We start from the raw sequence: 23,689 nt of genomic DNA on the forward strand, positions 1-23,689 counted from the left end.
GCTCCACATAATTTTCTGAAAATTCACGGGCACACCCCTGTGACAGGAAATAAAGGTGCTGCAATGTGGGCTATCTGGGCTCTGCTGCAGGCTCTAGGGGGGCTGAAATGGGGTAGATGGTGAATAATAACCCAATAAATGAAGAAATTCAACCTTAAATTTAAAAAAACCAACAAAGTAAAAGTATAAATAACTTGCTGTATAGCTTTTCTAGGAATAAGCACTGCTGCCTATCCCTAACTTTCCTCTCGTAATCATCACATAACTGGGAAGAAAATCTTGGGGAGAAGTGAAGACCTACCCACTGGAAATTCAAGTGTGGCGTTCAAAGTTTGTTCTTTACCATTTGTACCTCTGTAAATACTTGGTGCCATTAAAAAAAGAAACAAAGTTAAATTGCTTCCATATTTTTTACTTCAGTGTGGATAAACATTCTGTCTGAATTTAGTTCCACCAATCTCAAAGAAATACACAGTCTAAAAATTGTCAAACTTTTAGAGATCATTTATATGTGATTTAAATCATTAAATACCTCTTCAGAGGAGATGGAGATACTCTCACTTGCTACATGGTACTTACTTTCTAGTTAAAAGAGACTGATTTTAATGAAAGGGAAGATCCTTAAAACTTGTTGCACTGATTTCCATCTCAGATAAATTACTCATTTATGTATAACCACAAGCCATGAGGTAGTGCTCTTAATCCACATCCTGACTAAAAAAGTAATTTTTTTGTCCTTTTCTCATATTGCACAGTAAGAACATATGGAGAGAAGCACGTTTTATAACATGGTTAGTTTGGTTTCTGCAGCAATGCCACCACACACACTGCAGTCTATAATGGTACAAATTTTTTAATTCAGTAAGTCATGCCACCTTCCGAGGGTTTGAGAAGAACAATCTTTCTGGGGAAACCAGTTCAAAGAAATGGTTAAAAATCTAATGGAAGAAAATGAAACACGTGCAGATGATCTATCTAAATAATAAAGCTATGTAATTGAACACCTAGATGATCCCAAATAAAACCAACACAGTCTACCTGCAAATCTAGAACTTCACCTGCTTTTCATTTGGAAAAACAAGCAATTCTTCAGTGTTCTTTGAAAGGCATGGGCTGGTGCAATGGCACTGTGATAGTCCTCTACAGCACCCCTGCTCCCCATCCCCCCAGCTTGTTCAGGTCTCAAAGAATTCACTCCAGACCATGGAGTGAGTATGATCTTCCAGGGAAAAGGACAGAGGGTGTGTAAATTGTGAGTGCAAACACTACAGGGATTACTGATGGGCATCATAGGAATACACACATTGCTGCCTTTTACCCTCAACAATACAAAGCTGTATGTGTAATCTCGTTAAAATACTTCCACAGATGTACACAAATAAGTAGTTCTTAGCAAGAGGAAAGCCAATCCATTTCCCACAGTGGCTGGGAAGCCTCCACAGCTGGAAGGAAAAAAGACCTAAGGGATTTTCCAAGGGTTGTTGTTCTGCCAGTGTGACCAAATTCAGTTTATTCCTTTTTTTGCTCTTCACCTCTAGATTCCATCAGCACCTCTTGCCTTTTCTTCTCCATGTGCTCTTTGCACCTCAGGAAGGCATCTTCCAAGTGCTGCATGGTGGTGGTCAGGGCTGGGTTGGTCCGGATGGCTGTGCAGTCATAGACTATCTGGGTTGCCCACACTGCAAACACAACAGGTATTACTAAACCAGGAATTCTGGCCAGAAAAAAAGCAATGGCTGATTCAATACACAAAATCAGTTATTATCAGTTCAGATCTCAGAGAAGACTGTAAGATAAAATGCAAACTGCCTGCAGTAATACTCAAGACTAAATAGACTGTTCAGTATTACTTCTTTATAAGTACCTCAAAATACTCCATAATGGAAGTATACTGATGTAAATTACAAAAGGGGGATGGACACTTCACCTAAAAATCACAACAAAACAGATAATCAAATAGAAAGAGTCAAGAGACTGTTGTAAAATATATGAATATTATATAAGGAACCCTCTCTCCAGACCAGTTACAGCTTGGGTTAGATGAGGAAGAGTAAGATCAAGGAGACTGCAACATAGAGATGAAATATTTTACGGACAACTTAAGTAATGAAATTGATCTTGAAATAATGAATAACTTAAATAATGAAATTGATTTTGAAATAATGAGTATCTGATAAAGCTGAGCAAATAGTTTTAGCACTTATGTGCTAAACTTATGTACACTTACGTACATTCCCTCTTATTTTACCAAGAATTCACTGTAGTGCACGGACCTGGGAGGTGGTATGTATCAATTTTTGAGAACTAAGTCTCATTTTATATACTGTATTTTAATAATTGTACATAAAACACCTGTTTCTGTTTTTAACCAACACTCTGCACTGCTTAAGCATCCATCACCTATCGATTTTTCGTTCTGAGCCATCTGAACCATCTCAATTATTTGCATACTTTTTCACAATTAAGAACAAGGGCATTAGTTGATGGTGATTGTCTTCATTTACGTTTCTATCACACAGAAGTTTACGGAAGAAATATAAAAAATAAATCTTCAGTGTCTTTAGTACAAAAATCTATGTCATTCTTAATAAAGACCTGCACCTGTTAGATTTTCCATTTTCTCCAGAAGTTCCTCTGTGCTCTTTTTAAAGTTCTCCCTCGTCTTTCCATCATCATTGTTTCCTTGCTGAAATTCTGATTCAGCCATCTATAAGGAAACCAGGAATTTCCTACTTTATTTTACTCTAAAATGAGTTGATTTTCACAGTTGAGACAAAGTAACATTGCAATAAAAAATAAAATAAAAATAAGCATATACATTTTAGATTTACAAGTGAATTCAGCAAGAATCTGACCTTAAGGCTACTGGTCATCACCTGTATGCTGCATATTATTTTCAATCTATTTTGAAATTAATTTAAGTAGAAAGAATTAGCTCAAATATGCTGTGCTTGTGCCAAATAAAGATTTTTTGTATCAGTAATAACAGATCATTTTGTCAAACCCTTCATTACCCTGTTACAGTTGTCTTCCAGCTTCTCTCCCAAATACTCTGACCCAGGGCAACTCCTAATTTTCTAAGTTATTTGTAAAATCCCCATTTGTAACCAGTATTTATTTCACAACTGCAGGCTCCAGCCAGGTTAAGTGCAAACACTAAGTTCTGTCACCATACAGGCAGATAAGTGATTATGATTCCCTAACCTCTGTTTAGTTGTAGGGGTGAAATTCTAGGATGTAAAAATGCTTGGGGCAAAAATAAAGTTTAGAACCTCAGTGTTCACCGAAAATGTGACGCAAAGCATTGCCTTTAATTTCCTATTCTGAAAACCACCGATGGATGGGACAGAACTATGAAGAAGGAAATGGAAGAACTTCAGTGTGGCGCCTTTATCCATCACACTGCGTAGTTTTTATCCTATGATTTCTCAGACTCAGTGGGCATCTGTTTTCCGGGTTTTATTCCCGATGCGTGCGGAAGGAATGCGACGGGCGGTTTGTAATGGCTTGACAGGATTTTAAACCGGTGCCAAACCTCAGACGCTGGGTGCTCTTCATACAACGAGGTAAAACTAAGGTTAACTGGGCAGCCCCTTCCCCGGAGCCCTTGGAGAGCCCACGCCCCGCTGCTGTCCCCCACCACGGGCACCCTTCGGCCGTGGCCGGGGCCGCGTCCCCCGCAGCAGCGGCGGCGCCGCCGCCCGCCCTCACGGACAGAGCGGGCGGTAACGGGACACTAAACCCCGCCCGCCGGCCGTGCCGTCCCTCCCGCCCGCTCCGCCCTCGAGCTCGCGGGCTCGGTTGATTCTGTGTTTTACGAAAACAAGCGCTCGGGAGAGCTCGGCGGCCCCGCGCTGTGCCTGTGTCCTGGCACCGTGTGCCGGCTCCGCGTCCCTCCTGCCCCGCTTCCAGCGCCGCCGTGGCCGGCTCTGTGCGGCATCACGGACCGAGCCGTGTGTGTGGTTTGGGTGGTTTCTACGTGTGTAATAGCTGTCCTGGAGATAAAGGGGATGGTTATGTTAATAAAACTGCCAGTCAGCTGCCTTTCAGTGTGCTTAATCATAAGGAAAAAGCAGACACGGATAGAGAATGTCAAACAGGACCACGCCGGTCTCCCGCGCCGCCGGGGCCGGGCCGGGTATCGCCGCGTCCCCTCGGCCCCTGCCCGGCCGGGCGCTCGCCGCCAGCGGCCGCAGCAGAGAAGGTAAAGTCCTCCCTGCCCACGGCCCCGCCTGCAGCACGGACCGGCCCCGGCCCCGGCCCCGGCCCCGGCCCCGGCCCCGGCCCCGGCCCCGGCCCCGCACCGCCCCCGAGCCGCAGGAGCTGAAGCCGTGGCGGGACCGGCCGCTCCCGATGGGCCGGGGTGGTTTCAGGAACTTTCCTGAAAGTAACGCCGAAGGTACACGTTAACCCCTAAGTTTGAAAGCTGGGTGGTGTTTCTGCTGCTTTTCTCAGGGAGTCTCGCCCCGCCTTCAGGATAGAGGGAGATGTCAGAGCAAGGTCGGCAATAGCAGCACGAGGAGCAGCGTGTTCACAGCTGAAGAGAGTAGGTTTATATTAGATAGAAAGAAAAAAATACTTGGCAGTGAGGATGGTGAGACATTGGAACAGGTTGCCTTGAGAAAGTTCTGGATGCCCATCCCTGGAAGTGTTCAGGGTCAGGCTGTATGGACAAGTGGAAGGTGTCTCTGCCCACGGCAGGGGGGTTGAAACTGGATGGTCTTTAAAATTCCCTTCTCAAATTCTTCTGTGATTCTATGATCTTTGCTTCCACGAAAAAAAAAAATACTGGAGAAGGTGTTTGCAGGACTAGGCAAAACCAGGTTAGAAATCTTCTGGAGAGAAAGCAACGAGACTCAGAAGTTTGTCAAGAGTCTGCTGATACTAGGAATTATCTGGTTTATAGCAGAGTGAGGATTAAGTCCCATTTCTGAATTGTCCATGCTCCAAGTCATGTCTCATTCCAGATCAATATCCAAACCTTGAATGGTTTGGGCTGTCTCTTGTTCTCCTTTTTCATCCACACAAACACAAACTTAGTCCTGTTTTTAAATTACTTGGTATATTAGTATTCTCATTATACAGCAAACTTGCTCATCACTTAGCAACCACCACTCATTTCACTGCCAACTGAGTAGCTGGTTTGAAGATAAGAATCCGTCTTCAAAATAAACAAAAGTATTTATTCACCCAAGTCGCATGAATGCTGTATAATTTACCATAGAGCATTGTGTTGCTAAAGTTTTGCAGGAGTTCAAAAGCAGTTGAGTAAAATCTGTGAATAGAGGAAGTGCTAGCGAATTACTGGACCTTCAGCTGGCTGATGAAGATTGATGCCTAATCACTAGGTCATTTCAGTTTTCTACTTTGTTTCTTTTCATATAGTGCTACCTTTGGAAATTTTAAGTAACAAATGCTGCAGGAATGAACTGAAAAATCACAATAGAATTGCCATTAAAAAAAAAAATAGGCTTGTAATTTTTCATGATTAAGAAAACCTGCTACCGTGAGAGGCAAAGGTCATGAGGCAAAACAGAGACTTGGGATAATGATAAGAGGTTTTTTTCACTTTTAGATTATTCCTTTACTGTGCCATGTTGTGCTTATCTGCAGAAACTACATCAAGGATGTTTGTCACAGAAAAGTCCTGCCCTTCCTCCCCATGGCCCCTTTCCCAGCCACATTTTGTTCTTTCTCACAGTGGGTTCTTACCAACAATTCTTGGTATTAGCCACAATCCTTGGCTGGCTCTGCAGCCATCTGGCTGTTGCTGTTTGTGACTTACACATTAGCCCCTTATCTTCTGGGTTTTTGCCCTTATGGGCTTAAGCTGACCAAAAGATCACTCACAGTCTATCAGCTATAAGCCACAGTTTTAAGTCTTATATTAGAATGTGAAAGTAAGTCAAGAACTTTACTGCTTAATCCCAGAACCCCATCTTGAGGCTATGGTGCAGCAGGTGTGTGGTTAGGATGGTTTGTAGGTGTGCTGTAGCTGTCCTGGAGATAAAGGGGATGGTTATGTTAATAAGACTGCCAGTCTGCTGCCTTTCAGTGTGCTTAATCATAAGGAAAAAGCAGAGAAGGATAGAGGATGTTAAACAGGCAATGTTTTCTTTGTGGATGCACATACAACACAAGACGAAGCAGGAAAAGTCTGTTTTTCACAGGACAATAAATGACTTTTGTCACTTTACTAAACAGGGGGAAAGGCTTGTTGATGAATGAGGAAGATTATATAGGCCAAAGCTTGAACTCTGAACCATTAAAATACCTTATCCAACCAGTCAGACTGGGAGCACAACTGAGGGACTGGTGGGGGAAATGAAAAGCAGCAGCCATTGCTGCTTTTGCATATGCTTACCCTGAATATTTAACCCTTTGCCTTTCACACTCTCTTCCACAGTAGGGAGGTGTAGAAACTGAAAGAAGGGGAAGATTTTCAGTTGTCATATTTTTAAACAGGAATCTGAATAGGTTTTCCCAGGTGCCCTTGAGGAAGGTGCCTGTGGAGTGTAACTCATTTGAATGAGGAACTGTTATTTGCATTTTACCTACTGTTTAGTGGAGAATGAGGTGTAAGACACATCCCCTGCTCCTTCTTGGAGGAAATACTGCAGAGTCAATGCAGGTTAGTACCAGAATGGGAGGGAAGCTGAAGCCAGAGTCTAAACCTACACTCTGCACCTGAAGTGATCTTTCTAATCTGAGAAAATATTTAGTCTAGAAGATGTCTCTCCTGGTTTCTCAGGGGATAAAAATCCATATCACAGGACTATTTCACTGATGCTATTTTGCCCACTCTTGCCAGTCTCTGTAGAGAGATCAAAGCAATGAAGAAATCACTCCTGGTTTTCACCATTTTGCACACATGGGTAGTAAATGCCAGCCAGAAGAATAATGCTAAGGAGAAGTCTCTCTTAAATTAACTATTGTCTTTTGATACCCAAACTATTGATGGTTCCACAGCTAAAATTTTCCCCACAACAACATGATTATATGCAGCACCAAAATGTTAAGAGGAGTAGTTGAGTTTGGCTAAAACAGTTGGCAGAGATCACACCATCTGCTGCATCTTCCCAAAGCCACATGCATCAAGTTGCTGACTGTGAAATAAAGTTTGTCTCTCAACAAGAAGTAGGTCTCATGTTGCTTACTCTTGAAATGCAACTGCCTCTAACTCCTATGAAGTAGGTAAGCAAATAATCTTGTGGAGACTCATATAACCAGGACTCATGAATTGAAAACTCTTAACACAAGATTTATCAGTGATAGGGGAGGGCAGACCAACAGGTGGGACTTGCATGCATGGGTTAGTTGGGAAGAAAGCCCCCAGAACTAAAATGCTGAGATGCAATGAAGATTATACCCTCTGGCTGCTGAGGATACCAGCAGAGCACAGTGGAGACCCCAAGGGCATCGTGGCCAGTAAAAGGTCACAGGAAAATTCAGGAATATTGTCCAGTCTGGTTGGGGAGCTCAGGATGGTGTGAGGAAAGGGCAGGGGGAAGCTGATGACAGGGCTCCAGCCATTTTCCAAAATGCTGGCAGAATGCATAGACAGCCTGAGCAGGAGGGACACCAAGGGGCAAGGCAGAATGTGAAAAAACCCTGTGTTCCTGCTCTCTGCTGTAGTGTGTTTTGATAATTGTTAGTCTTGTATCTCTTTCTTCATTTGCACACTGTGTTCCCAATGGAAGACTTTTTCAGCCTCTGGAGTCCTGGGGGTTTTGTACAGATTTTCTGTTCCAAGAGCCCATTTTTTTCCAACATGAACCTGTAACCAGAAGTGTATGAATTCTGTTTATTACATAACCTATCCTTCTTGGTCTGTTTTGGTCTGCCTTTCAAATTCCACTGCAGGTGCATGCCCGAGGGCTCCTTGCTGTGCCTGTCTCTGTAGTCAGCCCATGAGCAGCTGGTGTGTGGAAGCCAGGCAGACCCGTTCTGCAAGTGTGTGCCTTCCTGTCAGCTGTGTGTTGGACATCCCTGGGGAGACAGCTGAGAAGACCTAGAGAAGCAAAGAACTGAAGCTGGGCGGGACTGGAGTAGAAAAATCAGTGAGGAGGAACTTAGTCATAAGAATTACAGCCGTTCCAAGGTAATCATCAGCGTTATTGGGAGTGGCCTCACAAACTGGGAACTCGCAGCAGGAGAAGACAACCGCAGGGCAAGGGAAGTGGTGTCATTCAGGTAAGTGAGAGAAAGCACTTCTGGAGGATCAAACCATGAATATTTATTTTTAAAAGACTTTCATTAACATAAATGTGATCTGAATTAGAAGGTAGCTGTACTGTAAAGTCTGTGTGTCTGTGTATGTGTGCATGTACATATGTGCCTGTGCTTACTGCTTGTAGTGAAGCTGCTTATAGTCATTTCTGTGATCATAATGGTATTGGGGTTTTGAGAAAAAAATAAAAGAGGGATGTCCTGTACATGCTGGCTGATTTGATTGAAATAGCTCATAGGCATTTTTTAAAGAGGAAGAAGTTAACAAGGTAATTAAGTTTTGTAAAAATTAGTCTCAGTTCACTGAAACAGGGTGATGCTATGCATGTGTGTATAAATATGTCCAGTCTTTAGTTAAGTAATACATGCCTAGGGCTGAATTCAAGACTAATTACCATTTTACTCCCATCACTGTTGCTTGATTATAGGGCAGTGAACTCCAACCTGAGGTGGTGCAGATATCTAGATTTTCCTGTATTTACCTGTGTGTGCATGAGCTACTGATTAAATTATAAACAAAATCTGTGTTAAATCCACCAAGAAACATCCAGAACTTGGGAGACTGAAACTAAAGTTGTTTACACAGCTTCAAGTGGCTGTGAATTTATGAAAGCAGATTTTTGTTGGATTTCTTAAGTCATTAAGCAGCAATGTGATGTCATGCAATATTGTTATCACACAGTAGGTTTTGTACAATAAGAGCTATATGTATGCATGGTCCTTTGGAAAAAAAAGTCCTTCATTCTTCTCACGTTCTGTCACAGTTTTTCAGAATTTCTGTATTTGTGCTGGGGTATGATACAGGCTTAGTCCAGGCAGCTACCAGCTAAATCAGAGATCAGTCCGCAGGGAGACATTTTCAAAAGTAGAGTATGATTTTGACTTCTTAAAAGGAAGCCATAGGTGAGAGTGTGCTGTTGAAAGTTTGGCCTCTAGACTTTTAACAGCCCACTCATTACGGGCTTCAGCTTAATGTATTCCTCAGGGGTTTTTTATCATTTTGATTTATTCTGCAGATTACCTGTGAGGAATTACTTTCAGTGGCCTTAACTCAGTGGGAGTGATCAAGATGGCTGTTAATTTTCCAGAAACTATAGTAGGCCATGTCTGTATTAGAAGAAATATTTTTGTCTTAATCTCCATTCAGCTTCTGTACTATTTCACACTTCTGTACTTAGATTTCCTTGTGCAGCACAAATAAATTAATTTTTTTAGATGATCTGAGTTTAAGCAAAACCTAGCACCATAAGAACCTGCATATCTCCACTGAAATGAAATGGTGCCAGTTAGGACTAACATTTTTAGCATAAAAGCACAGCAGCACTGAGTCCTCCTGAATCGTTTCTCAGTGCAGTAGTGACTGTTAACTTTGCCTGTTTTTTCTGCTGTATTGAAAAGGAGCCAAGTTTGCCCTAAGTAACCACCTGCTCAAATAGCAGCATGGGCCTCATTATTTGCTGTTTTCTCCGTGGTCTAGCTTTTCCAAAGTGGTCAGGCTAATTTTCTTTCACTCCCTTATTATGCCTCTGTAGCAGCTAGCATAGGTTTGATACTCAAATTTTTGGACCAATCTTGTGTCTCTGTATGTGATTTTTGAAACACTTTGTTTTCTTACAGGGTGTTACAGCTACCAGCTGTTTCAAAAGTGAGTTATACTACTAAGTCTTTATAGCTGAGACCTTCTTTACAAGGACAGAAGTGACTCTGGTGTGGCTGGTCAGAATTTCCCATTCTCACAGTTGAAGATGCTGCTTGGTACCCACATGTGCCTTGCAGTGAGAGATGAGATGACTCCAGGGGCCAGGAAAACCTTGCAAAGATGTCGTGGTCTGCCAGGCTGCTGGAAATAGTCACTAAGGTCTTCTGCAGGCAGAAGAGACAGAATATGTAGTCTAACAAATGCATGGCTGAAACCTGTCAGGCTCGTTTTTTATTTGGTTTGAATGCTGCTTTTAGTAAACAGTGGACATGGCAGGGGAAAAAAAAAATCTCTTTTTCACTGTTTGCTTTACAATGGTGCTTTGCTTCTCCCTCTTCCCTCACATTCAATGTCCACAACCTGCCACACCTGGTGGTTTCCTGCTGTTCTGGCTCCTGCAATTCCCTGGTAGCTCCTCTCCCTTCCCACTGCACAGCCAGCACAGTACGCTTGTGCAGAGCAGTTGCCAAAGCCTTGACTGTTGACCGTGTTCAAAGGTCAGATAAAAGAGGAGGGAAATAATAAAAGCAGCAGTGAAATGGTAACTGGAAAAGCTGGAGAGCAAGGTTCTGCCACTGCAAGAAATTAAGTAGAAGACATCATGTTTAAGGATTTATTTTGTCTTTTATCAGTCAGGCAGTGTGGGACTGAAGTTACTGAATTACTCAGCTGCTCTTTATGTGCCTGTAGCTGTGTTACAGCTGGTCCTCACAATTAGTGCATGAAAAACAAGTGTAAGAGTATTTTTGTAATAAAGTGGTGTGTAGTTAATGTGGGACAGGATGTCTGGAGAAATAACTACATTAATTCCATATCAGCTCATAGCACTTTTTAAAGGGTCTAATGAAGATCCAAATTAATCTTAGCCTATATTTTTGTCATATAAAATTAATCAGCTGTTTCTTTAGACCTTTAGCTAATCATTACACAAGGCTTTAGACGTTTGCACTGATGATGGGAACTGCTGGTAGCCGCAAGTCAGACATCTTCAGTGGCAAAACTGTGTATTTGCTGTGAATATGGACAACTTACTCTCCTGAACATGGCAGGAGCAAACAGCAGGCAGCTTCTGTGTGGGCAGTATTCAAGCTGTCTGTTCCCATATATTCCATGGGCATATAAGTCTTGATATTTTTCTTTTCAGTCTTCACCACAATGTTTGTCACTCAGGCTTCTTAAGTCTTAGTCCTGGCACTTTAAATAGGATAATTTGAGCCTGATGGGAACTTCAAGGCCATAAAATGTGAGAGAGGATTGATTATTTTAGGGCAGATCACCTTCCTGGTTCAGTTTACCACACTGCCATGTGAATGCTTCTGCTATTGCTAAGGGGACAGTATACATGTGAGAATGAATGACAGAGGACTGGAAAAATCATGGTAAGGCTTCTGCTGGCACAGAGTGCCTGTGGATCTGTGCTGACACAGGGAGTGGTTTCACAGTGCAGCTTTAGATGAATTAGCCATTCACCCCTGACTAATACTGACCACTAAAATGGCAGGAAATCACCATGGCAAAAGAGCAGTGAATTTTTCCTGCTGGGTTAGTGGTTTGAATCAGTTTACCATGTGATGAATTGCACAACTGAGAGCAAAACAAGCAATGAGAAGACAGCAGAGAGAAGAGATAATCCCTTCTTTTGGTATTGGTGAGCACTTAATTCAGCTCAGCTACATTCACATTCAGTATTTGGGCTTCCCGAACTGGTTTAAGCAGCCTTCACAGCTGCCATCTTCTAGCTGCTTATTCCTGTCCCTCTGTTGCCCTCTGTGCTTTGTCTCAATTGCCAGGGCAGCAGAACAGCTTGGCAAGCAAACGTGGGTGGAAACAAAATGCCACCTTTCCCCAGGTGTTCATCCTGTTGGCAGATGTGTGCAGAGGAGCAGTGTCGGTGTGGGGCAGGTATGGGGGCTGATTAACCTGTCCCTGCTGCCGGGCTGTGGCACTGCTGTGCCACATGCAGTGCACCAAGGAGTCTGCTGGGAGCAGTTTGCAAATGCTGGTGACTGCAGTTTAACTTCTGCTAAGGTTTTGCTTTGTACTTCCCATTGTCTAAGAGCAGCGGCTTCTGCTATTTTTAGGTACCATGGTCTTTGTTGTGTATTTGGCTTGGACATCAGGCTTTGGGTTCAGGTTGAAGGTCAGAAGGCTCTGCAGAGGGATCTGGACAGGCTGGATCCATGGGCCCAGGCCAGTGATTTGAGGGTCAACAAGGCCAGGTCCTGGGTCCTGCCCTTGGGTCACACCAACCCCCTGCAGCTCCAGGCTGGGGCAGAGGGGCTGGAAAGCTGGGAAAGGCCCTGGGGCTGCTGGGGACAGCGGCTGGACATGAGCCCAGGTGTGCCCAGGGGGCCAAGAGGCCAATGGCACCTGGGCTGTGCCAGCCATGGGGTGGCAGCAGGGCCGGGGCAGTGACTGTCCCCTGTGCTGGGCACTGCTGGGGCCACACCTCAGATCCTGGGGCAGCTCTGGGCCCCTCCGGACAGGAAAGGCATTGAGGGGCTGGAGCGTGTCCAGAGAAGGGAACTGAGCTGGGGAAGGGTCTGGAACAGCAGGAGGGGCTGAGGGAGCTGGGAAAGGGGCTCAGCCTGGAGCAAAGGAGGCTCAGGGGGGACCTTCTGGCTCTGCACAACTCCCTGACAGGAGGGGGCAACCAGGGGGGGTCGGGCTCTGCTCCCGTGGAACAAGGGACAGGAGGAGAGGAAACAGCCTCAAATTGTGTCAGGAGATATTTATATTAGGAAAAATTTCTTTGCTGAGAGTCATTCAGCATTGGGATAGGCTTCCCAGTGAAGCTGGTGGAGTCACCATCCCTGAAAATGTACAAGAAACCTGTGGATGGGGCACATGAGGACATGGTTTAGTAGTGAACGTGGTGGTGGTGCTGGGCTGACTTTTGGACTTGGTAATTTTAATGGTCTTTTCCAACCTTAATGATTCTATGGTTCTAGGAATTCCAGTGAGTGGAATTCAGTCTGGGTAAGAGGGTATTAAAAAAACCAGTGGAATAAATAAGCTGACATTCAGTTGAAATTGCACAAATTCTCTAATGCAAATTCTAAATTGGAGTAACACAGTGTATGTGTGCACATGATCTAGACAGCACTGATTTTGGTACAGTGTAACACACAGGCAAGGAAAATCAGAATGCCAGTGAGGTACAGGTTTTGAACCTTTTAAGGTATTTTTGCCCCCTCCGCTGGCTTGGTGCTGGAAATCTGTCTTCATCTAATAAAATAACTAGTTGAGCACTGTCAGTAGTCCTGCTCTGTGTTGAGTATGCACATGAACGTGTTAGTTCCACATAACTTTCATGTGTCTCCCATTGCAAAAAATATTCAATGTATTACGTGAGTTCTGTGGATTTCTCAGTTACCATTCTCGTTGTGAGGATAGAAATGTAAGAGCTGCAATAACGTGACTTAAAAACGTAAGTTGCAGAAACAGCCTAGTACAGGAATTTATTTGCTCTTGACCTGAAAAGTAGCTCTGAAAGGTACTTCAGAATTATCTTACTGAGTACAACTTCTTTTTCTGCTTGCTGAGTTTTGCAAGAGGACAGACACATAGTGTAAATGGGCTTCTCTAGTCAAGTTTTTCCAGTGATAACACCTCCACAAGCAAAAGCAGCAGTAGGAGTGCCAGGGCAAATAAAGTGCCAATGGCTGCCAGTGTTTTCATTCCTGGATCCCATAGTTCTGCCCTGAGTGTGGTTGGAAAACATGGGTGCCACCCACTGGCATCACTGCTGGGAGGTGTATAAAGGAGTAGGGAGGAATCCTTTTTACAGCCAGGGACCAGTGTAGACATGGCTGCTGTGTCAGAGCTTTTTCACATGGATCTTTGCTGCTCTCTCTGTAAGCACAAACTGCAGTGTGTGTGCTTCTGTGTGCCTGTGCATGCAGGGTGTTTAAATGCTAGTGTGCATTTCTGGTAAGCACCTGTACAAAGCCATTAGCAAGTTTTAAGATGGAGCTTGGACTGTTCATGACTTAGATTATACAATATGATTGCTGGCTAATGGTCCTAAAGTCTGTGTGTACCTGAGAATGAAGGAAGCCAGGACTGCTCCTGTGTATTTGTGTCTAAGTGTGTGTGTGTGTTAGAGGTGAGGTGGGTTATTTTAGTGTGCTTGCTTTCAGAGTGTACCTGAAAAACTTGATATTATTGCTGGGTTATTACTCCTTTGACTGGATTCATGGTGTAGCCACACTTTGGAACCAGGTAAATTTGCTAGCATATTAAGAATGAAATTAAAAAAAAAAAGGAAACAGACTTTTTGTGATACCTTAAAGCACAGATATATTCTGTTTTCCTCTACTGCCTCTGTTGTGCAGCTGGTAAAGAATAATTTCACTCATTAATTTTAAGCATGAGAACAAACTCTGTTAAATGTTTAATCACCAAATTCCATAAAAATCAATGCCCTATATTTGCCACTGAGGTTAATTGCCTTAAACTTACAGCTGAAAACAAAATAGGTACTTACAGGGTAAAAGTCACAATTCCTATAAAATATTCTAGATGATACTGTTTGCGAAGCTGTTAAGTCTTAAATTTTAGCAATATTTGTAAGAATCAGTGACTGAACAAGGTGCATGCTTGCATCTGGATTTTCAGCTGCAAATGCAGAAGAGTTGCAGATGTTGTGCTTCAGAATACCTACAGATGTGGCAGTGCTCAGAAGTTGGTACCAGAGAACCCTAATGACAACTCTTTTTTCTCCTTCTCTTTGTGCAGCAACAGTAGGAGTTGTGGCAAGGACTGTAGTCAAGAATGACATTTTCAATGCATGCTGCTGATCTGTTCACTTGTAATGGACCAGAAGATAAAATGCTGAGCCATTCTGGCATCTAAAAAGTGTGTTAGCTAGGAGTGTATTAGCTGTTCTTTAAATGTAATTAGGTTTGTAACTATGGATTTTTGTACATATGCCATTTAGGCCTAGGGGTCCTCATTTGTTTATGAAGTGCTGTAGAACAAGCTTATCCCTAAATGCTCTCTAGTCATGCAGTGCATCATCCATAGGATGTGATAGTGGATGTCCTGTGCCATTCTCTAAACCTCCAAATCCCATGAAGCATGCTGCTTCATGCAACGACTGATTGTAAGGGGCAGAAAGCTCCATATTCACTTCACTTGTTGTTTCATCATCATCCTTTCTCCCAATAAATTTTGTTGCTATTCTTTACGTCTGTGCAGGAGGTGGGGATTGGAGACCTGCTTGTTTTTAATTGATCATGGCAGGGGACATGAAAAGACTCTCACGGATGCTGCTGGAGTGCAATAGCAATGACAGGCTATGTGGTAAGATTCACACCTTCCTTTAATAAGCTTTCACATGCTGGGCAGGAAGGCCAGCCTCACTAAGTGTACCAAGCCCTTTCTTCTCCTCCACCTGCACCCCAGTCCACACAGAAAGACTTGATGGCACTTTCCCTGCATTGTGTTTCAGGGGAGAAATGTTTATGGGGATGCAGGCTCTGTGGCAGGATTCATCTCACATAATTTCAGCCATTTTAAGGAATTTCTACTTTGAATGAGGTGTACAGCAGTCATTAAAGATTCCCTGCAGCTTTCCAAAGGACCAGTTTTGTGAGATTTTGATTTCGCTACTTTCTGCCATCTTTGGGAACTGAAAAAATGGTCTTGACCACCTCCACATCTGGGGGACATGAGAAAGATAGTTACCTTCACAAGCCTTGCTAATTGCAATGTCTTTCAGTCAAATTCCAAAGGTGACCACTCTGTTTCCTTTAAAATGCTCTGTGTAATTTTACTGGAAGGAGCTGGAGCTGTAATTGCACATGTATTTGTGATGACATAGCAATATCCAGCCCTTCCCATCTCCCTGCTGTCCTGCTGCCAGTGCCATTTCTGTTTCACTGGTGGATGGTACTTCAAATGGCTGCAATTTCTGGCCTCCATATTAAGGCATCTAAATGAGTGACCTTAGGTGTGGGAGTCAGTGATTTCATGCAGTTTAGGTGCTCAGCACCTTTGAAAAATAGGGTGGCAGCACTAACAGTGTCCAGTTGCTATCCCAAGGAGCAGAGGAGGGAACACACACTTTTGGTGTTGAAAGTTACTGAAATGGATTGTTGCTGCATGGTTATACAGAACCAATGTGCTGCTTATTCCTTGGGTTTGCATTTTCTTTCTCTGCTGCTAGTTGTGCGTGAATATCAAACGGAAGTGATCGTTGTCCCAGTTCTCCTGGTGGGACTTTTTGTCATTGTGCTCACTGTAATCCTGTGGCTCCACTGCCGCGGCCTGCGAGCAAAGCAGGAGCAATCAGCACCAGCTGGAACACAAGGTAAAAAAAGTGGTTTTCAACCAGAGGAAAGAGTAGTGGTTTCGCTGGCTAGAAGTCAATTCCATTTCCCCATTGCTTGAGCTGTTAGGCAAAACCATTTATGAGGATCCTGAGTGGTATTCAGCAATCCAGTAAATATTAGAAAAATTGGGAACCCTGATTTATTCCACTTTGCAGCAACAGTAGTGGAATCTGTAGTATAGATGGATCTGAGAAAATCGAAAGCAACATACAATGTAGGCTGTTTGATGTGCTGTGGTAGCATCACAAGAGCTGCAAAGTGTATTTATGTAACAGCTTCCTGGAGGCTGCTGCAAGGAGAGTTTTACTGGGGTAGTTATGAATGATAGTAGTTTTGATGTAGATCATACCTAGTTAATCCATTTTCTATACTGCCATTTAAGAAATTTAATTTCAAACTGCTGTCTCCCTATGGAGACAACATGAAGTAGAACAGGGACTGGTGAAGAGGTAGGGGAAGGTTTGTTGATACATATGTGGCTGTGTGGAAATGAGAATACAGTTCTGAATTAATTTTGGGTATGCAGAGGGGAAAAAAGCCTCTTGAGCCTATATTAAGAGAAATAATTGAGAACTGGTAATAAAAGAAAATGTTCGTTGCTTGAGCACATGGGAATGAAGTCCAAATGTGTCTTACCTATAAAGGTTATGTAGTTAAACATGGGAGAAATTTCTAGACTGGTTATGTCTTTTTATCAAATAGAGGGGGAGATAAATTCTTTCTCCTTTTCAAGGGCCAGGATAAGTAAGATACAGTAACAGTTCCTTACTTTGCCCTGATTTCCAAAACACTGTGGAGCAAAAACTAAAGAGGATAGAAGGATGAGCATTGCCACTTATTACAAGAGTTCATCTGTCTGTTTTTATGCGTCATATGTATTTGCTTTTATCAGTGAAGAAAAAGAACCAGCAGGAACCCTGCTCAACAGAGAACCACTACATCCAGCTGAGTGAGACATCTGTGGAGAGCCTTCTGAATTCTGCATCCTTGACTCTAAAAGAATTAGAGATCCCACGAGAGAAGCTCTCACCAGGCACCTTGCAGCTGATAAAACATGGTGCCTATGGGAGCATCTACAGAGCACAGTTGGAAACTGGGAGCTCTGGGAAGACTAAGACTGTGGTATTGAAAGCCTTGCAAGGTAAGGCCCATGGTCAGGATCCACCTTGGTACAGTCTCTGTATCCCAGATATGATGCTGGGTAGAGCTTTTCCATCAGTACTGGCAAGAACATGTTCAGTGTAGTAGGTCAGAGGTGTTCTTGTAGGAATGTCTTTGTAGGATTAAAGATTGCTGACCATGTTGATTTTAGCTGTCAACCTGTTCTTTGCTGCTTCCATTTGTTGTTTGGTTTTTAATCTGTTTTCTTTTGTTCTTTAAGACCTGGCTAGTCCCCAGAAAATAAAGGATTTCTTGGGAAGGATTAAATTCCATCAAAATCTTGGCCATCATGAGAACCTGGTTGAATTGGTTGGATGTTGTGTAGACCAGCTCCCACTTTATATGATCATGGAAGATGTGTCTCTAGGTGACCTATTGACATTTCTGTGGACATGTCGGAAGGTGAGTCAAAAGAAGTGATGACAGAATAGCTTCTTAAATTCCTTAGGTACATACCTAGCCATGAATCATAGATGATTCTTTTCATCTCTCCATGCATCCCTCTGTATCACTCAAAACTATTTCCATACCCCAAAGAAGTTCTGCACAAAGGTCCTACTTTGCAGACCACTGAAGGGCGTAGCAGGCACTGGAATTAAAGTGAATTCATACAGCCACCCGAATTTCTAAAGTTTTAAATCCCATCTCACTCCAAATGCTTTTAAGAAAGCAGAACAATTCCCACACAGGGGGAAGGTCATGGGAGGATAACAAATTGGTAAGAGACAGGAAATAGAATATAAGATGAAAGGTTGGTACTTGCACTGGAGGGAGGTCAGCCATCTGGGACATGGTGCTGTTCACTGCATGTATTAGTAACTTAAAAATGGGTGACAGTGATATGATGATATTTGCTGATGGTTCCAGCCAGTAAAGGCAAGGGCTGACCCAGAGGAATTGCAGAAGGATCTTCCAAGATTGAAAGACTTGCCAATAAAAAGAACAGATGAAATTCAGCATAGTTAAAAATTAAATGATGCACAGGTTAAAATTTCACATGTGAATGATGGCTTCATGTCTGCCCATTGCTGATGAGGAGTAAAATCTGATGGGATGAGGTCTGATAGTATAAAAATACTCAGTCCATTGAAAATGTTAACGCAAGCTAAAACAGACCCCAAATATCAGGGGAGGTTTAGATTGAATAGCAGGAAGATATTCTTCTCCAGAGGGTGGTCAGGCACTGACCAGGCTCCCCAGGGAATGCTCACAGCTCCAAGGCTGGCTGAGCTCTAGGAGTGTTCAGACAATGCTGTCAGGGACAGGGTGGGAGTTTTGAAATGTCCTGTGCAAGGCCAGGAGTTGGACTTGATGGTCCTTGGGGGTCCCTTCCAACTCAGCTTATTCTGTGATTTTATGACTCCCTGTTACAAAAGACATGGGGACAAAACTCTGCCGTGTTACTGTGTAAACCCATCACTCTTACATCTGAAACTCTAAATGTAGAATTGCTTCCTGTCCTATTCAGCAGAAGGTCCAAGCAGAAGCAAATAAAGCCAGTACATGTCATGTTCAAAACAAACAAATGGAGCTGGTTCTCCATGAAGTGAGGAGTTTGACTAATGGAAGGTCTTGCCACTGACTGCTGTGGATACTGGAACGTCATATGAGGTCAAGGCATGACGGAATGCAATCATGGAAGGTAGCCTTTCAGAGGTTGCTGAACATGCTGAAACCATAACCATCTCAGGAAGTTTTTAAATAGAAGGTATCTGTGGTCTGTAAAATGCCAGGAAGAACATTGTGTGCTACCTTTTTCTCATCTGGGCATCCAGCTAGGGTTACTGTTACAGGCAGGGCAGTATGAGAGATGGACTCTTAGTCTCATTTCAGGTAGCCATTCATATGTTAGAAATGCGCTTTTCTACTCAGCATTCTAATTTATAGTATATCTGTCATTCACCTGTGTGGAGTGTCACTCCTCACTGTCATTCTGACAATTTCTGTCTAACCTATGAATTTTTCCCCACCTTTCAATTTTCCCACCAGTTGTCTCTGGTGTACTTGTCTTACTCAACACACCATCAACATCACCCATCCATGTCCTCTTACATTGCAGTCAGTTTATGATCAATTGTGAGGAGGAGGAGCATAAGGTTCGATAGACTAGAAGGAAAAATTCCCCACTACCCTACTGCTTTGGCATTTGTTTGAACCAAGGTCTCCTGTCTTGTCTCTAGGATGTAATGGCAATGGATGGTGTCCCCTATGACTTCACTGAGAGGCAGGTGTATGAGGTTGGACAGCAGGTTGCAGCAGCTCTGGTAAGTCTGCTCACATTGGCTGCATTTTTTCATTCTTTCTTGATTGCAACACAAGTTTGCACGGTGGCCTAAGCACTGGGAATGAAGGCTTTGTTAAAATATGCTTCCATTGTGTTGGTGAGCACATGCCTCTACTGCACAGTGTGGAAGACAAGCATACTCAGTGAAGATTTATATCAATTAAATTTCCTTTTAAAATCATCTGGTTTTCTTTCTTTCTTTTCCAATTTCCCAGGCTTATCTTGAAGAAAAGAAGTTGTTCCATGGTGACATTGCTGCCAGGAATGTCCTTCTTCATCACAACTTCACTGCTAAGCTCTGTGGTTTGGGCCTGGCCTACGAATGTCATACACATGGTGCCAGCTCAGTCACACGGAAAGTGCCAGTCAAGTGGCAGGCACCAGAGAGGCTCCTGAGCAAACCCCCTACCATCAAGGCAGACATGTATGGCTTCATTTTGGGACTAGAAGTTCACCTGTCTGTCAGATCTGTCTCTTTCATTCCTTTATGTATCATTTCATGTCCTGAAGTTCACAGGAAGGCAGATCTAGTTTCTGGATAACACTCCTCTTTTACAGCTCATACTTTCTCCTGTCTGCAGGCCATGCCTAGTTGTTTTTATGTATTTAAGCCAGCAAACAACTTTGCTTTGTTTACTTTTCTTGCAGATGGTCTTTTGGAATTCTACTGTATGAAATGATTACATTAGGTAAGAAGACTTAATGATAATAAAAAAAAAAAATATGTAAGGAAGCAGCAAATTAACAAGACCCAAAATCTCGAATTTTAGAATGTAAAGTTGGGCCATTTAAATAAGCACCCTGGTTTTTTTCCAGCTTGCAAAGTCTTGCCGATTCCTTTTAAACTTTCTGTTATTGTGAACTGTGGTAGGAAAAAACCAGATTTTGGTAGGGCAGGAAGCCAGTCTTGCACAGAAGCTGCTATCTGCAACCATTGCCATAGCGTTTTCTACCATTGCTCCTTCTGCCTTTCCAGGTGCTCCACCATATCCTGAGGTGCCAACTTCTGACATCTTATCATACCTGCAGAAACAGAACATTATGAAGCAGCCCTCGAGCTGCCAGCAAGCCATGTAAGCCACTTGCTTTATGAACAATTGAACATGAGATTGGCAGAGCTAAATGGAAATGAGACAGAGAAAACGAGATCTTACACAAGATTTCTAAGTCTAGACTATGCTAAGAGTAACCTGTTAGCTGAGAACATTTGTGTCTGCCACATCTTCTTACTGGGTTCTGCTGCATAAAACCTCTGTGGCCAAAACCCTTCTGTCCTTCTTTTGAAAATGACACTTGTTTCTGTTTCCTTCTGTTGAAAATTACACTTGTTTCTGTTTCCTTAAGTGCCGTTGCATTTTGCTGCTCCACTGCTTCCTTGCAAGGTGCATCACTGCTGTGGAATGATTTTTCTCCTCTAGGTTGTAGGATATTCTGTGAAATGATCAAAGCATCCACAGGGAAGATCTAAGGTACATTTCTTTGTGTGAAGACATAGTTTCTTTTAATATTTGGAAGTTTTTCGTTCCATAATGCTGTTTCAAAAGTGGATTTCCCATACTCTCAGCTGACATCCTGGCAAACAGCTTCATGCCCATACATCATTATGTGGCTGCAAATTTCAAAGGGTCATTGAAAGAACTTCACATGAAGGAGAAAAGGAGGATTTTTCCAGACATTTTAAATACGAGATGGTTTGACTGTAGCAAAACTTTGTGTTGGTGCTTCTTGTTCTTCTCCACCTTACAGGTACTGCATCATGAAGTCCTGCTGGCAGTGGAGTGCAGCTCACCGGCCTTCTCCAACACACCTCTTGTGCTCTCTGAAAACAGCTATGAAGACCAGCAATGGGCACACAGTGCTGCAGGTGCCAGAGCCAGTGGTGCCTGAACTCTATGCTGATGTTGCTGGTGTTGATGTGCACAGCCTAGTGAGGGAATACACAATCCTCTGAAGGGCCCTTTTATGTTTTGGTAAAGGAGAAGAAGTCGCAGAATTTTCCATTTCTAAATATTTTGCAAGCTCAGAATGAGGTGTGCATGTTGGAAGGGATCCCTTTGTTCTTCAAACATGTATAAAATCTCTCCTCCATGCCAGACACAAGAAACTGTTATCATTATTGTTAAATCAACCTGTTGGTATCATTCTGCCAGTGGTCATTTGGGAGTAAAGTGTGTTTAGGAAGCTGTAGAAAATGTAACGAGAAACTTGAGTTAAAGGAGTGTGTTAGGTTTGTGTGGCAAGGGGTGGACTACAGGGGTGACTTCTGTGAGAAGATGCCAGAAGCTTCCCCCAGTTCCATGATGGACCTGCTGCTGGCCAAGGCTGAGCCCTTCAGCAACACTGGTAGCACCTCTGTGATTATGTATTTAAGAAAGGGTTAAAAGTACTGCACAACAGCAGGTGGAAGAGAGGAGTGTGAATGTGAGAGGAACAGTTTGCAGACACCCAGGGCAGGGCAGAAGCAGAAGAAGGACCTGCTCCAGGCTCTGGAGCTGAGATTCCCCCGAGATTCCATGGTGCAGCCCATGTAGAGGCAGCTGAGCCCCTGCAGCCTCTGGGGGGCCTGGGGGTGCAGAGATCCACCTGCAGCCCCTGGAGGAGCCCACACCAGAGCAGGGGGATGCCTGAAGGAGGCTGTGACTCGGAGGGAAGCCTGTGCTGGAGCAGAGTCCTGGCAGAATCTGTGGAGACAGGAGCCCTCTTTGGAGAAGGACTGCATCCCATGGAAAGGGAGTCATGCTGGAGCACTTCATGAAAAACAACCCTTGGGAAGAACTCATGTTAGAGAAATTCCTGAAGGACCTAGTCTCCTGTGGAGGGATCCCACACTGGAGCAGGGGAAGAGTGTGAGGAGTCCTCTGCCTGAGGAGGAAGGAGCAGCAGAGACAATGTGAGATGAACTGACCACAATTCCCATTCTCCCTGCTGGATGAGAAGAGGTAGAGAAATTGGGAGTGAAGCTGAGCCTGGGAAGAAGGGAGGAGTGGAGGAAGGTGTTTTAAGATTTGGTTTTATTTCTCATTATACTTCCTAATTTGGTTATCAATAAATTAATTTTCCCCAAGTTGAGTCTGTTTTGACCGTAGCAGTAATTGGTGAATGATCTCTCGCTGTCCTTATCTTGACCTGGGGGTGTTTTGTTATATTTTCTCTCCCCTGCCCAGTTCAGAAGAGGAAATTACAGAGTGGTTGGAGGGGCACCTGCCATTCAGCCAGAGTCAACCCACCATGAGGTATCTGGAAATGTTTCCCCATCCTTTCTGTCCCAGGAAAATGCATCTGTTGGGTATTTTAAAGAGGAGATGTCCTGGGGAATATGCTGGGGTGGTCAGTAAAGGTCTGGGATTTCTCCAGTGCTTTATACTGTAGTTTCCCGTGGGAGAATGGGCACTGTATTCCAACAAACAAACCCACAGACAAACAACCCCCATGCCTCCTTTCCCAACAACAACAAGAAAACAAAGCAAAACCCTTCATGTCTGTGGATTCAGAAGCTGTTACATAAAATGTCACACATCTTCATGGAGAGCGTGCTTTCTGTGCAGGTCAGGTGAGTACTCGAAAGCTCATCTGAAATTATTTGATCATTGATTTTAATGGACATGCAGACTAAAAAATTAGAGGCACTGGAAGTTGGGGCTATTCTGCTTTCTTTTAAAAAGAAGTTGAATCCTTCTGTGAAATATTTTCTCACTTATGTTTGTGGTTTCTAAACTTGAGAGTGCCTTAAGGTTTTTTGCCTCTTATTATTTTGGCACTTTGAGCATTAAAGATCCTTGTGAAAAAAACACTAAATGCACATTAAAGGAATAGTTTTACCATTCTGTGTGAAGAGTGGATTCAGTGTTCACTCAGCATCCCCCCAGTTAGCATGGCTCTTTCTGTTCTGGTTTCCATCAAAACTTGTTGGTCTTCTTCCAAAGACAATGGTGAGAAGTTTCCTTTTTATAATGCAAAATGACAGAAATGAAATTGGTT

The 23,689-nt window shown here is 43.3% G+C and overlaps 2 protein-coding genes across 4 annotated transcripts; one reads left to right on the plus strand and one right to left on the minus strand.

Moving 5' to 3' along the window:
- Nucleotides 1-759: 759 nt before the first annotated feature.
- On the minus strand, nt 760-3,695 carry SYCE3 (synaptonemal complex central element protein 3). The gene is made up of 2 exons (XM_042051036.1): nt 2,602-3,695; nt 760-1,679 (listed from the first exon to the last, which is right to left on the minus strand). The coding sequence occupies exons 1-2, from the start codon at nt 2,705-2,707 to the stop codon at nt 1,510-1,512; spliced, it is 276 nt and encodes a 91-aa protein (XP_041906970.1). The 5' UTR covers nt 2,708-3,695; the 3' UTR covers nt 760-1,509.
- A 402-nt stretch (nt 3,696-4,097) lies between these two features.
- Nucleotides 4,098-23,475, plus strand: STYK1 (serine/threonine/tyrosine kinase 1). Of its 3 annotated transcripts, XM_042051025.1 has the most exons (12): nt 4,277-4,399; nt 7,864-8,193; nt 9,847-10,011; nt 15,131-15,235; nt 16,101-16,244; nt 17,159-17,407; nt 17,648-17,829; nt 19,608-19,691; nt 19,927-20,135; nt 20,360-20,400; nt 20,688-20,784; nt 21,458-23,475. In XM_042051025.1, exons 4-12 carry the CDS (start codon nt 15,169-15,171, stop codon nt 21,660-21,662), a joined length of 1,278 nt encoding a protein of 425 aa, XP_041906959.1. In that variant the 5' UTR covers nt 4,277-4,399; nt 7,864-8,193; nt 9,847-10,011; nt 15,131-15,168; the 3' UTR covers nt 21,663-23,475. The 3 variants fall into 3 exon arrangements, with proteins under 3 accessions (XP_041906960.1, XP_041906959.1, XP_041906958.1); XM_042051026.1 differs by lacking the exons at nt 4,277-4,399; nt 9,847-10,011 and adding an exon at nt 4,098-4,204 and having other exon boundaries at nt 21,458-23,474; XM_042051024.1 differs by lacking the exon at nt 9,847-10,011 and having other exon boundaries at nt 21,458-23,474.
- Nucleotides 23,476-23,689: the final 214 nt, after the last annotated feature.

The sequence above is a fragment of the Corvus kubaryi genome, unplaced genomic scaffold, assembly GCF_017639235.1.
Source record: "Corvus kubaryi isolate FWS band 111438036 unplaced genomic scaffold, C.kubaryi_AGA036_p1.0 74, whole genome shotgun sequence".
NCBI lineage: Eukaryota > Metazoa > Chordata > Aves > Passeriformes > Corvidae > Corvus > Corvus kubaryi.

Bases quoted from the DNA above. Each gene is read 5' to 3' on its own strand.
- STYK1 (XM_042051026.1), top strand. From the start codon at position 15,169: ATGGCAGGGGACATGAAAAGACTCTCACGGATGCTGCTGGAGTGCAAT. The intron at 17,408-17,647 runs GTAAGGCCCATG...TTGTTCTTTAAG, and splicing joins GGTATTGAAAGCCTTGCAAG to ACCTGGCTAGTCCCCAGAAA. The intron at 20,136-20,359 runs GTATGGCTTCAT...CTTTTCTTGCAG, and splicing joins CCTACCATCAAGGCAGACAT to ATGGTCTTTTGGAATTCTAC.
- SYCE3 (XM_042051036.1), bottom strand. From the start codon at position 2,707: ATGGCTGAATCAGAATTTCAGCAAGGAAACAATGATGATGGAAAGACG. The intron at 1,680-2,601 runs GTGCAGGTCTTT...TTGTGTTTGCAG, and splicing joins GAAAATGGAAAATCTAACAG to TGTGGGCAACCCAGATAGTC.